The sequence below is a fragment of the Alexandromys fortis genome, unplaced genomic scaffold (genome assembly GCF_014885135.2).
Source record: "Alexandromys fortis isolate MF-2015 unplaced genomic scaffold, M_Fortis_MF-2015_v1.1 scaffold_251, whole genome shotgun sequence".
NCBI lineage: Eukaryota > Metazoa > Chordata > Mammalia > Rodentia > Cricetidae > Alexandromys > Alexandromys fortis.
Genome location: NW_026068176.1, coordinates 1,651,652 through 1,668,537, shown reverse-complemented (window position 1 = coordinate 1,668,537; position 16,886 = coordinate 1,651,652). Strand labels below are relative to the sequence as shown.

At 37.1% G+C, this 16,886-nt stretch overlaps 1 protein-coding gene across 3 annotated transcripts in view; it reads right to left on the bottom strand.

The window, feature by feature from the left end:
• LOC126492503 (fibronectin type III domain containing protein 3C1-like) overlaps positions 1-13,377 on the bottom strand; it is a 58,475-nt gene extending 45,098 nt beyond the window's left edge. Inside the window, exons 1-3 of one of the 3 annotated variants that reach the window (XM_050128952.1) lie at positions 13,312-13,377; positions 927-1,043; positions 73-189 (exon numbers count right to left, since the gene is read on the bottom strand). In XM_050128952.1, the coding sequence (XP_049984909.1) occupies positions 73-189; positions 927-1,004 (195 nt within the window). In that variant the 5' untranslated portion in view covers positions 1,005-1,043; positions 13,312-13,377. Of the gene's footprint in view, positions 1-72; positions 190-926; positions 1,044-5,784; positions 5,987-12,771; positions 13,138-13,311 lie in introns of those variants that run through there. The other 2 variants (XM_050128951.1, XM_050128953.1) reach the window with 2 other exon arrangements.
• Positions 13,378-16,886: the final 3,509 nt, after the last annotated feature.

The window sequence follows — 16,886 nt, the reverse complement described above, 5'->3', positions numbered from 1 at the left end:
ACAAAAACTCTACAAACAAATAAACAAAATCCCAGAAAATAATATTTATCTGAAGGTAAAATTCAGACATACTTGAGTCCAGTATTGGGGAGAAGAAGGCCAGGTATTATATATCTTGGGTTGATTCATGGCGTGTGAATAATTAGGATATGCTGCCATGGCATTGGGGTCCAGAATGTAATTCTCCATCTAAAAAATGTAATTTTGATTACAATTACAATTTTTCATTTTTAGAAATAAAACTTTTTATTATACACTAATAATAAAAATAAACATAATTTTGACATTTTCATATATGCATATATCTCACTCATTTCTGTCCATGATGTTATGCTAACTAACCATGTTTTCTTCTATTTTAATGCAAGAGACAAAACTTCCATCATCTTTTTACATTATATGCTAGGTTAGGCCATCTATTGAATCTACTAAAGGGGTAAATTTTAAATCTGAATTATACTTTTTAATTTATAGAAACCAGTCTTACTCATAGAAGTTATTGCTACTCAAATAAAATACTTCTAATTATTAGATAACTGAACTCCTAACTGAATGAGTATGAAGAAACATTAGTCTTCAATAGACTCGCAATTTCAAAAGATATACCCTATGAAACAATAGGTAGTAGAAACTTTACTATATAGGACTAGGCCTTTTAAGTTGTGGAAAAGAGTATAAAAAAGCAGCTAAGTTAATTCAAAAGAAAATTTTATGTAGGATAAGCTAGTATTGAATGTCTTAAGTGATTTTCAAAAGACCCGCAAGGAAAATAACCAACGCTGAAAAGACAAAACAAAGCAACAATAAAAACCTTCCCAAGTAAGTGACCATAAAAGTGACAAATAATCTAAATGAAAACCAACATCAGATTTCATAACATTTAAATTAGTTATAGTGCAAATAAAAAGAAGAAAAACTTCTCTTACAGGGTACATGGGATCTCCATTGATAATTGGCACTGCCGGAGGTATTTCAGAAAGAAAAGGTGCAAGTTGATGTTCCATTGAGTCTAAAAGGATTGACTGTCACATTAATTGATACTTCTAAAACAAACAAATAAACAGAAACTTACAGATTAATTAAATGTAGTCATAAATCACGTTTTTAAATGGCAAAACATGACAAGACACTTCTGAGAAAATCCATCTTAATTTTCCTTTCTAGGAATGTCTGACTTAAGCAGAATTACATAAAAACATCATTTATAGTCATTATTGATCTTCATAAATGACAGAAACAAGTGTGGAGTTGGCGGTTTTGGCTTGATCGTGTATTCTTCGTTCATGTGAAGACAAATAAAGATAGCTCATTAAACAACATGAATAAGGATTTGTTAAATAAGTCATTGTCTATTTGATCTACTTACATCCAGTTCAACCAACTGATTTCGAACTTATGACATTAGTTATAAGTAAGATTATATATTGTAAAAATAGCTGTAAAAACTAATTGGTTCTTTCAGACCCAGGCCAGCTGGCCTTGGTGAGTTCCTGATAGAACATCCCCATTGTCTCAGTTTATGGGTGCACCCCTCGCGGTCCTAAGTTCCTTGCTTGTGCTCTCTCTCCTTCTGCTCCTGATTTGGACCTTGAGATTTCAGTCCGGTGCTCCAATGTGGGTCTCTGACTCTGTCTCCTTTCATCGCCTGATGAAGTTTAATATTCAGGAGGATGCCTATATGATTTTCTTTGGGTTCTCCTTCTTATTTAGCTTCTCTAAGAACCCGAATTATAGGTTCAATGTCCTTTATTTATGGCTAGAAACCAAACTGGTCTCGCTGAACATAGCGGACAAGGAGGACTACTGAGACCTCAAGAACAATGGCAACGGGTTTTTGATTCTACTGGACCTATTGGTTTCGTGGGAGCCTAGGCAGTTTCGTGGATGCTCACCTTACTAGACCTGGATGGAGGTGGGTGGTCCTTGGACTTCCCACAGGGCAGAGAACCCTGATTGCTTTTTGGGCTGACGAGGGAGGGGGACTTGATTGGGGGAGGAGGAGGGAAAGGGGAGGCGGCGGTGGGGAAGAGACAGAAATCTTTAATAAATAAATAAATAAATTAAAAAAAATAAAATTTTAAAAAAAACTAATTGGTTCCCATTAATTATGTTAGAAATACAGAAATTTGCATTAGTTGTCTTGGGCACTAAACCAAGCAGCTCAAATCTAACATAAAATTTTAAAACCAAATTTTAAACTTTGATTTATTTCCTGATTGGAATACTTCATCTATAGATGACACTAAACAACTAAATAAACATTCAAGTGGGAAATAGAAAGGAAAATGTGATTACTTTCAAGATATAAAGAAGATGCTCAAGACAGAACCTCTCTGGGTTGAGGCAAGTCTTGAAACAAGGGTCTTGTGATATAGCCCTTTAGTAAGAGAACATTTATATGTCATAATTTGGCGACATCATTTCCTTTGCAAGTTTTTAACGTGGTCTTAGGAGACTTCTTATTTATGAATATTGCTTCACCACAAATTAAAGCTAAGTAATTTGAGAAGGTAACTTTTGGAATCATGAAAAAATCTGGATTGTATCTATCAGGAGAAAACACACATTTTTTAAAGTTTGAGGGATAGTGAAAAGTCATCCCTTTAAGAGCCTAAAATGGCTCCTCAGGAGTGCCAAGCAACTTACATTATTCTAAATACCTTTTGTAATCAATGTATTGGCTCAATTTAGGGCAAAACTCATTGCTTTGTGACCTATTCTGATGGCTAGATTGATCAACTTTCAATATCATTTAAAAGCAGAATCTAACTCTTTCTCTCCCTCTCTCTCCCCACCTTCAACCCTCTCCTCTCTCTCACTCCCTTCTTCCCCCTGCTATATCTCTTCCTCTCTTTTTTCCACTTCTTTCCTTTCTTTACCGCCCCTATTCTCCATCCCCTCTCTCTCCCCCTTGTCTCTCTTCCTTTCTCTCGTGTCTTCTCATCTTTCCTCTCTCTGCATCTTCTTTCTCTCCCTCTCCTTAGATTCCTTTCTCTCCTCCTCTTTCCTTCTCTTTCTGCCTTTCTCTACTCCTCTTCTTTTTCACTCCCCAGTGTATAAAATTTCATCAGAACTTCCAATCATTTGTGCGCAATCATCTTAAATTGATAATATTTATTATGTCACCTCTGCTAGAATTTTTTGGTTTGTGGATGTCACCTATATGCCAAGAGATTCACAGTGGACAGACTGAGAGAGAGATAACTAACTACTCTTCAGTACAAATTGACAAAGGAGCTTTACTTGTTCTGAAATTATAATTGGTATCATATTCTCTAAAATAGAAACATCTGAAAATTCTTTTCCCATAACAAACATTACATCGATCCAATTCCCTTTTTGGATTTTTGAACCTTTTAAGTCTTATAAATTAAGTTCTCTCTATTAGGTAAGGTATCCAGTTCTCTTTTATAGCATGAGTAGTGACTTGTGTTTTTCCCTATAACTTTATAATTAATTTCACAATCAAAAATTAACTGCTAAACTTGGTTAGATCTTCAATTTCTTAAAGATAGTATGACTGCTTGGGATCTTGAGAGATAGCTCAGAGCTTAGAAGCATGGGCTGCTTTTCCAGAGGACCTCGGTTCAATTCCCATCATCCACGGGGCAGCTCCAACCTTCTGTAACTCCAGATCCAAGTGACCCTATGCCTTCTTCTGGCCTTCATGGGCACTAGGCCAGCACATAGTGTACATATATACATATAGACAAAATATTAACACACATATAAAATAAAATGTTAATGAAAATTTAAGATACTATGACTATTTATATAACCACCACCAAAATTTAAGCATGATAATAACAGTTATTTAAATGAGGACACACTTTTCCTTTTTAGCTACTCAAAATATCAACAAAGTGTAAAAGCTCTAGGACTGAACTTCCACAGTTATATAAGTATTATTACAAACACAAGTCAGCTAAAGGAATAAGAACACATACCCTTTTTATCAACAACATAGTTTAACAACTGTTTTAAATACAGCTTCCATCCATTAGGTATAAGTAAGATAAATAAGTACACAATGAAGGACAATTTGACAAAGGCTTGGTTGACAAGGATTTTTTTTCTCATGTAGAGAATTTCTAGGGTTGCTTCATTAAATACCTCTAACCCAACATAGCCTATTTTCCACCTCATTAACTAGGTCAATTAACTACTCTATAAGGTGAAGTACCTTTTTCAATGAAGCTTTAATAGTTTTGCTTTTCAGGCTCTTGAAGGTTCCTGAAAAAAATTCCTACGCTTTCATTTTTATGTTCCATTTTCCTCACAAATTTACCATTATTCTGCTACCACTTTGTGCTATAATTGGCCTATGAATGTAGTGCGTTAACTGCAAGAACTCTAAAGAAAAAAATGCTGGGAGTGGCATTTGTGCGACTACAAATCCCCTGAAATTCATTTCAATAAATTCACTGCGTATGAACAAAATTCATTAATTGTGACTGAAAAAAAGGAATGGCAAACCACAGAGGAACAATAGGCTTTTTAGAAACAAAAAGCTTTAGAAATTTATAAGAAAATGTTAAAATAGACACATTAAGGCTTCTTAGCTGATTTTATACTTTTAATTTCAAGATGGTTCTAGATTCAAGCATTTTCAAACTCAGAAGTTCAGAAACAATTACATTTAAAAAGTACAGATGCTCTATTGCATGTTGTTATATGGGATTTTTTTTTTACTTTTCACTACATAAATATTGAAGCTAAATTATGTGACTTGACACACTTACCATAAATATCAAATGCAGCAAAGGGAAGGATCACAAGGAAATACTCTGCCTCGGTAATTGCTACAGTTCAATTCAATGAATGATCCGACAGAAACATTCACTGCTATTTTATTGTAAAGAAATAAAGATATTTAAAATAGGCAGCTTTGACATCTGAATCTGTGTCTACTCCAACAAGTAGAATGCTTCAGATGAACACTTTATTCTAGGCCATGTGTGAGTAATTTCAAAAGGGATACATGAACCTTAGATATTATTTTCAATTTTTGTTGAAAAGCAGAAAAGTGTATCTTCTGTGTGTAGCATGGTTAGAAACTGGTGCTTGTAAATACTGGCTGCCATGACTGGAAAGACATTATTTCAAAAAATATTTTTAAAGTCTTTTTTTCTTGCCCCAGGTTTTCAGTTTAAATTCATCTTTTGACTTTATATAAAGCACACTGTGTATTTCTTTGATATCCATATTAACCATGCAGGGAATTGGTAGAGCTTACTCAATCTCAGTAAAAGAGAACAAATGATGCTATTATTTTAGTAGTTTTGTTTCATGTCAAAGAAGGTAGGGTGCATTGTTTTATAGCAATGTCTGACGGTCAAAAGACCTGGGGTCAAATTCTTGCTTTGCCCCTTATTAGGCAAGTTCTATTTTGTTTGTATTCTATACAGCTGAGTGCTTAGCAGGCACTTTAGAAATGTTGAATGAAGGCTGGACGTTTTTACCTGCAAATACCCTCCTCTAATAGGCAATCACTGGAAAATAGCCCCAATTACAACGTTTTCAAAATTAAATGCTCTATTTCCAAAGAAAAAAGCGTTCGCTAAATAATACAGTTTAATATATAAATGAAGTATTACCTTGAGGATCACTAGTTTCCCCTATGCATAACATGAACAGATGGGCATGCTTCAAATTAAAAAAAGGATAATTACCAATTTAGAGATAAAACCATTTCTGTAGCAATCACTCAGGGTATTTGTTATTTTATATAGCTAATATCAGAGAAAACTATTTACATCAAAAAGGAAAGTTCTCTAATATTACCTATTGAACGTGAATTCCAACTGCATTTTCTCATGGATACAACAGTTGGATCAGGAAACGTATTCTGATGATGGAAACCTCAGGAATGATGCAAAATTACTAATATCTTTAGATCTTCACCAAATAAGGCCAAAAGGGTCAATCAACATCAGATGACATAGCCGGATCTTATTTCCAGGCTCCTTTCAAGTCAACCCTAGTTGTCCCTGTTTCGAAAGACCAGTTTAATTCTGAAGGTGAGGTTGAAATCCACATCCAATGTAAGGCAATATTTACTAGATAGTCTCTGTTAAATGTCACCATTAGAAATACATAGCATTTTGATTGACATATCAAATTTATATATCGTATTTATACTTATGAGGTACAATGGGATGCTTTAATTAGTATATTAAATCAGCTCCTAGGAACTAGTATGACCATTACTTTAAACTTTTATCATTTTTATGAGGAGTACCCTCATATTCTTTCTATTTTGAGATACACAATACAATATTATTAATTGTATTCCTCCTGCTGTACACCATATTAGTAACTCACAAAGACATCTGCTTATTTTGCCACAAATGACTTCTCAGAATATTGCAAGAAGTTTAATTGAATAAAACAAACAAAAAGGGGTTGGTAAGATGGAACCATGGGTAACGTGCCTGTAGTGCAAACTGGAGGACCTGAGGTCAGAATCACAGCTTCCATGTAAAGGCTAGGCACAAAAGTGCATGCTTAGGATCCCAGAACTTTGAGAATGAGTGGGTGGATTCCTGGGGCTTGTTGGGCTAGCCAATCTATCAATCAGGAAGCTGCAGGTTCAAACATAGAACCCATCTCAAAAAAAAAAAAAAAAAAAAAGATGGAGAGAGTTTGAGAAAGGAACATCGACCTCTGGTCTGCATATGTACCTTATTGTGTATGAGTGCACCTACATACACTTAAACATAGACACACACAAGAAGACAAATATTAAAAATAGCTGAAACAGCAATAATAACAGAAATTTCTAAGCACCATTCTAAGTATCATTCATACATAAAGCCATATAATCCTTACAATAGCACATGAAGCAGGCTTTTTACTATACTGTATTAGTGCTGAGTATCTAACATGATTATCATAATGTCTGATAATGTGTGGAACCAGGGAAATGAACAGATTTTTCTACTGTCATTCATCCACCTGCCTGGAAGTTTCAATGCTTAAATTCTTTTGAGGAAGGACATTTAGTTGTGTTATTCTTTGGCTGCTTCCTCCTCTTCCTATCTTGCTCCTCCTTTGCAAGGCTGAGGGCCAAAGCCAGGGTCTTATACATATTGAGCAAGTAGTCTACCATTGAGCTACATTACCAGTTCAGAGAAAGGGCACATAGTGTAAGAATTTCATGACTTCTCAATCTTATTCCACCCACATAATTTGGTGACCAAAACAGAACTGACTCAAGATTAGTTACTTTTCAGTTGATCCTCTAACCCAATTTATCTTGCAACCTATAATCTCTACATTTATCACTTAATCCATACACATAAGACTGTGCAGTCTTAACTTTGGATTTTCACTCTTGCATAGTCCCCATTAAAACTGCTTTCCAACCTGCAGGTTTTAGAAGCGAAAATATCATATCCTCAAGTATTAATAAAGAGAAATGCTGGTAATACATTTAAAACAAAGTATTAAATTTACAAAGGAATGTTCATTTGGCAGATAAATATCATCTACCTGCTTACCTAAAAGTTTCTTTTGTAAAATTAAAAGCATTATTCTAGTTTATTTATATGAGTGTTTTGTCTCTGTGTATGTACATCCACTGCATGTGTGCCTAGTGCCCACAGAGATCAGAAGATAGGGAAGATCCCCTATATCTGGAGTTTTGGATGGTGGTGAGCTCCCATGTAGGTGATGGGAACTGAACCTAGGTCCTATGCAAGCACAGGTGCTCTTAACTGCTGAGCCATTTCTCCCGCTTTATTTAGAAGTTCTTAGAAATTCCCATGTCTTATGGCCTTTGCATTAATGAAGTCAGAGCAGCCAAATGGTTCGTGAGGACCTCACTATGCCCCAACTGTAGTGAGGAGCTATTGACAGTTGAGAGTTTCTGGGGGGAGGACAGAGAGTTTCCTTTTTCTTCGAATATTTAGTCACTGGCTACTGGTTGACCCCACACCCATGTGCTTTCTAGCAGTACTGGTTTGGACTCATTTTATTATAAAATGAAAGAAAAGAAAGAACATTGTAAGGAGTGGGAGGGGATTGTAGACAGAATGCAGCAGGGGTTGGTTATGATCAAAATACACTGCATACAAGTATGAATTCCTCCAAGAATAAAAAATATATTTAAAAATTCTAGTGTCTCAATACTCTTTCAGTATACTTTAACTTAATTCATTTCCCCCTTAAACACTAGCATTCAAAATTCAAAAAGGATTTTAACTTTCCAAGATTACCAATTACTATTTTGTGGTATTATTTATTTGTTAAAATCACCAAAGTTTCAGATTAATGAACCTACATGCACTAGCACAAACCTATTTGTTAAATGGGGTCACTTATATAAAGCGAAATGCTAAACTGAGTATAGTAAAACATAAAATAGATAATAATGATGATAACTTCCTGAATTAGTAAGAAAAGGGAGAGCTCAATGGTACTTGAAATGATAGCTAAGTGATTCTTGAAGTGAACTATGAACTATATTAGCAATACTCAAAGACTTCTTATTATCTTTCAATTGTTCAAATAAGTTAGGCTACATACACATATGAAATATATATCCAGTAAAACATAGTTTGTGATTAAAATATATATGTATATAGACAATACACAGTAGACATAATGACAAAACATAGGAATATTAAATGGTCTAACCTTTTATGTACTGAACCTTGAGACAAGATATTTCAACCCCACGAATAGCTTATAATTAAAACTCTCATCTTAATTTTTTTCATTAAATTAGAGGACTATTATTTATTTGCTTCTGTAATAGTAATTATATAAATGTTCACCACAGTCCCCAGTGGAGTCTGCAGTAATCCTTGGAAAATTTGGAAGATCAATGGCACAGGATCAAGTCAGACATAGGCCAGATACACACACACACACACACACACACACACACACACACACACACCCCACCACAACCACCACCACTACCACCACTATCACTACCATCATTATTCTAAAGTTTTCTAAAATTACTTAGCTATGGAAACACATATTTATAATATTTGAATAATTATGGGTTAGCCAGTAGAATTGATAAAAACACATTCTGTGAAAAAGCACAAAATTAGTTAGAAATATATTAGTAATATCAATGAGATGTTTGCCTAAATAGGCACAGGAGGTAGTATTGGAAAATAAATATTTAAACACTTGAAATTACTGCATTGTAGGGAATAAAAATTTTTATAGTTGGAAATATAGTATTTGGGCATGGTAGTGCACTCCTGTAATCCTGAAACTCAGGGTGCTGAGACAGAAGAATCATATCTGAGATAAGCCTTAACTATACAGGGAGACATTGTCTCAAGGAAAATCAAGGACTTAGTATGTTATTATTACTTTACAAGGAGGAAAACAAAAAATTAAAGGTAACACTCAATTTTCTGTTTAATAATATCTGCACAGAATACATTTGGAAAGATATTGATTATAAATTTAAATATCATTGGAGAACTTTCCATGAATCAGTTGGTAACCAAAAGACACAACACTTGAGCAGACTATATTGCTTTTCAATAAAACACAGAGAAACAACTCTTCAGATGAAATAGAAAAATGATTGGTAATATCAGTGCTTAAGTATTTTAGGAATTCATAATGACTGTTTTTTAAAGCTAGAATTTTAGGATAGGAAGATAAAGAATGGCAGTGGTGCATGTCTGTAATGCCAGCTATATGAGAGGTTGAGAAAGAATGATCACAGGTTTGAGGGTAGTATGGCAAATAAAAATACCCAATGAAACTCCTTCAAAACACCAAACAATCCTCAAACCAAAAACAAATTAAAATAAACTAAGGAGCTTACAAAGAGACAAAAAAACTATTGCAGCATGCATCCAGTAGCAACTAGTACTTTTGGGGGCATAAACATATACATAGAAAATAGACTGGACACAAATATAATTGGATTTTTCCAGTGTCTGACTCTGGTTGTGTATGAGAAGTGACTTATATTTTTTAAAATTATTTTCCTATTTCACTTTTAAATTTTAAGCACAAGCATAAAAGGAGAAAAGGAGAGAGCAAACCTAGGATAAATGTGCATTTCTACAACATGCATTGAAATACCAAATTCAAGACCCCTCTTGGTACTTTTCTATCCCCAATTCATGGGTGTGTGTGTGCTGTGGGGAGGAAACTCAAGTTGAAATATGATTTTAAAGACAAATATAAGTAAGAATCGATAGATCACTCAAGTAGAAAAGAATATATAAGAAATTTTATGTTAAATGCCTATGGAAATGTAGCATATTAATAATATAGCATAAGCTGGAGAGGCTAGAGAAATATTTAAAATATTGATCAATTTTTTTGATTATTAATGGAAACCAAGGATTAGGAAATGTCATTATGGTGTTTGGAGGCCTATTATAAAAATCAGGTATATTCTTCACAAAACATCTTTTGGTGTCACTACAAGGTTTGGACTATGGAAATGGATGGTCATTGGACTGCCCTAGAATGGCATTTTTAACTCCGAAGTTTCTTCATTAAGAAATCTTTATGTTACATTTTAAAGATAATGCCTCCAATAAAAGTCAAAACTATAAATGTCAGTCATAATTGAGAAACTATGTCTAGCTTTGGCAATGGTCAGTAGGGTCATATGTTGTGTGTGTGCTTTCTGAATGGACTCAAGAGTCTGGATTTGAATGCTGTCTCCGTTTGACAAAATAAATGGTCCTTTTTGGTAAAAGGATTTTTAAAGAATTAAGATCTCTAAAATTATTAGAGTAAGATCCCTGTGAATATTTATTTTGCCAGACATTCCTGTTTATAATTATTAAAATAGCAATACCCCAGTGAATTTCCTATATTGCAGAATACCACCTTTCTCATCGTAGAACAAGATGTTAGCATTAAAAGGTTGATTTTCAAAATGTTCCTTATTCTTTAATTTTAGATAATCTACTGAATTTATGCTCTCAAACTATCATTGAGCATCAAATTATGCTTAAAGACCATCAAAAGGCGTGGCCAAAATAGAATATCTTAAACTGTACATTTCAAAAATGTGAGCTTTTACATAGTTGAATTACTTTTAATTGTTGAATCTTTTAAGCAGAAAAGTCACTCACTTTTAGCAAAGTAACAAAGTATTGTAATAAGTTTAAATCTTTTAGCTTATTTAATTCATTAATGTAATTATGACAGAATGAGAATTTGTGATAAAACTGTTTTCGTTTGAGATTAAAATATTGGTGATAGTGTCAAATTCTAATTGTAAATCACAGCAAAACAAAGGAAAGCAAAGAAATCTGATTGAACACACAAACCTGTTGAGTGAAGATTTGAGAGTCTGTGAAAGCTAACACGTCAAAGCAGTAGATCATTATAAATTTACTTTTCCTCGAGATTTCCAGAATAAATTTCATTATGAACTACAATTGCAATTTATAACACAGTTCATAGAAAGGAAATTGAGGTCTCATTTTCTTGGTCAACCTTTTTTTTTACTGGACTAGAGCACAAGGAGTTTTGCCTAGAGCTTAAAACTGGATTTGAGGTCCTAGACGTCAGGGATTATATTAGTGGGCAGAGCAATTTAAAACAAGAAGTGATACTGGTTTTACAGTCAGTGTTTCAATGGCCTAAAAAGTCAGTGCAGTATAAGGTATTTAGTCCCCTACTAAATAAAATCTGGCACTCAGCAATGATGAGCTGCATGGTCACATCGGGCTGGAAAAATTTCAACACAGGCTTGTTTTGAGGTGGACATAAAAGCAGGTGGAAAAAAATTTACTAATGCTATGCTTTGCAGTTCTATCATTCAGGTTTCTACTTACTGTTGAATGAAAAAGTCGTTATTAGGAACTTCTCAAATAAAAATATTCTCATGAAACAAGTTTTTAATTTGCCACCCTTCATGACCATTTTATGCCTTGATGAATGATTAAAGTTAACATAACTTGTGGAGAAAGACATGAGCACAAGTTTTTGAGAACTGATTATCTATTCTTTCCAGAACAAAGAAAAAATTGTAATGCAACAAATTCTGTAAAAATAAATTAATAATTGTTGTGCTCATTTACAAAAATAAACCCTGAAAGCTCCCTGGTATTTCTGTTACTCACTCTATACAGCACAGCTATTACTTTAAGAATCGTATTTCAAGTATATTCATTATGTGGAATGTCAAAGGAGGGGGTGGAGTGCGCCAGGGAACTTTGGTGCAGGGAACTTTGGTTCGCAGAGCCCAGCCCTGAGGTAGCATAAAGGTTGATTTCTTGTTTTCAGGTGTTGAAGTTTTGAATCAATGTTTTAAGTTTCTTGATCCTTTTTTAATCTGTCGGAATACTGAGAAAATAATTACTAATTTCTTAAATTAGCATCAACAAAAGCCTTTGAAAATAATTAATTTGTTCTTCTGTTAAATAGACAAAATTCGGGATAACAAATTTTCAACATTTACCACCAGGAAGGTGCCAGATTCTGAGTATTTCGCAGGGCACCTCATTCAAGCAAGCAAGCAAGCAATAATAGCAACAATAATAAAATAGGTAGAAAACGCAAGGACATTACCAGTTAGTTTACTTTTAAGCTTTGAAAAAGTTTACATTCACGAAAATAACGATACCCTTAAGGCGCGACACAAAAGTTGCAGATATAATACAAAACAAAACAAAACACTAATGATTTCAAAACAGTCTCTCCACCCTAAGCCATAAACACTTATCCCTTAGGTGTCTAAATAAATGATGCCCAGCGCAGGACAATCCTCAAGGAATCTAAATTTCTCCCATCAATAAAGTAAGTGCCTAGTTCACTTACCAGTCAATGTATAACGAAAAAGAAAAGAAAAAAAATCACTGGAGAGAATTAGACAAGATTTTCTGCAAAGCGTTCACACAGAGTAGGAGCTCCAAATTCTGTGACTAATTGCACATACAAAAGTATAGTTGCTGCAAAGTCAAGGAGCATAGCTAAGCAGAGACAAAAATTCTTCAGAAGCGTCACTCTTCATTCAGATACTTCTCGATCTGATTTCCGATAGCAAGAGATTCAGCAACAGTGGCCAATTCAAGATTAAGAAAAAGACCGGACTGGAAAACAATCACAAAGACAAGCAAGGGGAGCTAAGCGAAGAAAGGCAGAGCTGGCGGGACCTATGCTGCCGACCGCTGGACACAAGGCACTGGAGAGGGTTGGAAGGTCCATGCGGCACCCAATGGCTGGCGGGGACCGCGCCTTTTACACAGTCTGAAACCAGACGAAAGCCCAGAGGTAGGAGGAACTTTTGGTGTCCTCTCGCCCTCCCCCCACTCCGGATCCCAAACTCAGAAACTCTTCCCTCCAAAAATATCCCCTCACCTCCTCTAGCCGGCCCCAGCAGCCGTGTAACCCTATCCATCAGCATCCCAGCAACAGGCACTTCCAGCCCCTGGCCCTCTGGCCCCGCCCCGCCCCGCCCCCTTGCCCCTCGCCGCCCCTCCCTCGCCGCCTCGTGCTCCTAGCCCGGTTCCATCCGGTCACCACCGCACCGTCCTGTCCGTGCCCCTTAGGCGCGCACCATGGCTGCTCACGCCCCCTTGGCGGGACGGCCAGCCAGCATCTCCAAAGACGCCAACAGCCGTTGTGGGGGAGAAGAAAGGCACAAAGTTAGGAGCTACAGCAGCAGCTGTTCCCGAGCCCAAAGACTGAGAGGGGAGGAGTGAGAAAGAAAAAGTGACAGGAAAAGAAAAACAAGAGTGGCTGGGGGCCCGCGCCCCCCGCTGTCGACGCAGCAGGGTCACAGGCCCACGGCCCCAGGAGGGTACAAACAGACTAACCAGGCCACCAGGTCAGGGGAAAAGGGAGGGAGGGGGCGGGGGCTGGCCATGGCTCCTTGACCGCCCCTCTCACCCGGTGCTGACAAAGATCCTATTCTTTCCTATTATCCCTGTTGGGTCTTCTCTGTCCTTTAAGCCCCTGAGCTTTTCCGAAAGCCCCGGACCTCATTGCTATAGTGTGCAAGCAATAAGTTATTTCGTGAACAGCTGTACATGGTGGACTGAGCACTCCTAGATTTCGACGTCTGAGGTCTGAGAGAGCCACAGAACAATCTGGGCTTTTGAGCTCTGGGCAGGGCAAAGGGAGCCCAAGTGAGTGCCAGGATGGGTGCAAGGGAGCTTCCTGAAAGCCACCTCCACCCCACCCTATATTACCAGGGAGGCTTACCACGCAGCAAACTTCATCTATTTGCTCTTCTTTTGTCCCTTCGGCTTTCTTTTCTAGGTTTCTTAATCTGAGCCTGAGAACTCACACGTGACTCTGCAGTGGCTCTCATTTTCTTGGCCAAGGTCTGTCTGTTGAGAGAGCTTCCCATTCCCAAATCTACATAGTTTTGAGCCCACTGAGACTCTGCAGGCTGTCCTTGGCCATTCCCAGATCTGTCCCGTACAGCTGCCAGCCTCTGCAGCCTGGCCTCTGAAAAGGGGTTAAAACTCATCGATGGACATCAAAGGACATCGACTCAGTGCCTGTCTCACCCCCACCCCCAAGCCAGGGAATGGAAAGCCATTGCTTCGAGTTCTTTCATATGAGGGCCTTTTACCTCTTTGTATACTACGTGCTATTCACTCATTTGCGCAATCGTGGGACGGCCAACCTTTTCTTCCGTTCTCTTGAGAGATTAGCACTCCCAATTTGCAAACCTATCTCCTTGGCCATTTCATTGTGTGGATTCTGTTTCGTAAGGGTCTCTGGCAGCTGCCGCCCCAAAGTGAAAGGGTCCAGGAGAGGAAATTGCTGAATCATAGGAATGGACACAAGCATTCCCTAACAAAAGGATTTGTGAGGGGAAAGGGCAGGGGCACTTATAAAATACTATAACTCACAAAGAATGGTGTGGCCAGGCTCCCTCTTCTAGGCCAACATCCACCCCCATCCCTGTCATCTCCAATAAGAAGATTTGAAAATTTCCCTAGCCTGGCTAGGGCCAGAGTAAACAAACTGTCCTTAAGAGTTGTAGAGATGCTAATGTCTGACAGAAGATAAGTGCCAGGAGCCCAGATTGGGATATGGTGATTCTCAGAAGGAAGTTCAGTCAATTCAATTTAGTTCAGCTGCTTTATATTTTAGAGCTGTTTGATGCTGGCATCAGACAGAAAGTGGTACATTCCCAACTTCCTAAACTGAGGCAGTCTTGGGGATTGGGAGACTATCTGTGTGGGTAGCGAAAATTGAAGACATCAGCTCTGTGGAATGGCATGAGAACTACCTCTCTCAGATGAAGGTAAGGGTAGAGCAAGAAGAGACAAGGAACAATAAAGAACAAAGTGAGCTCCCCGAGAGTTGGGCCTGACCTCTAAACCAGGAACCGGAAACTATCAGAAAAGTTAGTGGGACCTTGAGATAGATTTTAGTTCCTATAGGAACCAATCCAGAGGCAGAAACAAAAAGTACATGGAAGAGACCGAAGAGTCCAATGATTCGAAGGAAAATGCCTTGACTGGGGTAACTTAGAGGACAGATCCTGTGAATCATTAAATCATCCAAATATCTCACTGAAGGGAGTAACAAAGGCCAGTGGGTGAAGGGGCTTGCTCTCTAGTGGTGTCCTCATTATCAGCCTTGTGCTGTCCTCCACCTATGCATTCACAGTGTGTAGGGCACAGAGGCCCACATTTCCATTTGCAACACTGGAGTGTGCCTGGTTGAGGAGATGTTTTAGGACTGAGGAGGACTGCCACAGTTGAAAGATGAATCCTTTGAAGGGCTAAGGCTAAGATTTCCCTTTCGTGATCCCTTTCGTGGTTTAACTCACTCAATAGGAAAATCAAGCAAGGGATTCTGCTTAGTGGCCCCCTGAGTGGGTCTGAGTGTTGTTTTTTATTAGTATATGTGACTTGACACAGTTTCTTTGTACATGCATTTGAAAGATCATAGAGAGGTAGATAACTTATTCACCACAACGTAGCACGTAAAGGAATATAGTTTAGGTCTGGGCAATCAAGAAACAGAGCATCTCATAAAGTGGTATGTAGAGATCATATACTGAAAATACCCTTGGCAAAGCTTAGAGGCTTAGAGCAAGTTGAGCCTAAGTAACTCAATAGCCAAAAACTCTTAGAGGCCGGCAGTACTCGATCTTAGCAAATAGTAACATCCTACAAATAGATATATGCACATGCCTCTCTTTAATAGGCCTTGGGTTGGACTTCTGGAAGTGTGAGCCTTATTCCAAATAATTTTATAAACAGCAACCTTACTGGCAGGAAATGTGTGGCAAATGACAGTTAAAGAATGCTCCAAAATTACTATCAAACTACAAAATAAAAAACAAGGTAATTTTTAATTGTAAACATACATCCAAAGAACAAATAAGCCTAGTTTAGGATTTCTTTTTGGTTTTCTTCTTTTTAATTTTGTTTTTTTTTTTTTGAGACAGGGTTTCAAAAAACCTGTATAATAATTCTGGCTGTCCAGGAACTCACTTTGGCCATCCTCAGACTCACAGATATCTGCCTGCTGGGATTAAAAGTGTGCAGCACCGCTACCACCTCCAGTTTGTTTAGCTTTCCTAACAACTTTTTGGCTTTTTTTCTGTGTTTGTTGTTGTTATTATTGCTTTTATTTTTGCTTTTGCTTTTTGAGACAAAGTCTTACACTTTAAACAAGTGTGGCCTGGAATTTACTATGCAGTCCAGGCTGGCAATGAACTCTCAATAATCTTCCTACCTCTGCCTCTAGAGTGCTAGAATTACAGGTGTGAGCCTATGCTAGGCTTTTAATGGCTTGTTTAGAATTTTCACTGATGCAGTGTGGCTACTACAAAAAGGGACAAAACCATTGTAAAGATGTGTCAGGTTGAATCTGGAGGAGACTTCAATGGGACAATACAAATTTAATACAAATTGTTTTTTTTTCTTTATTTATTTATTAAAGATTTCTATCTCTTCCCCACC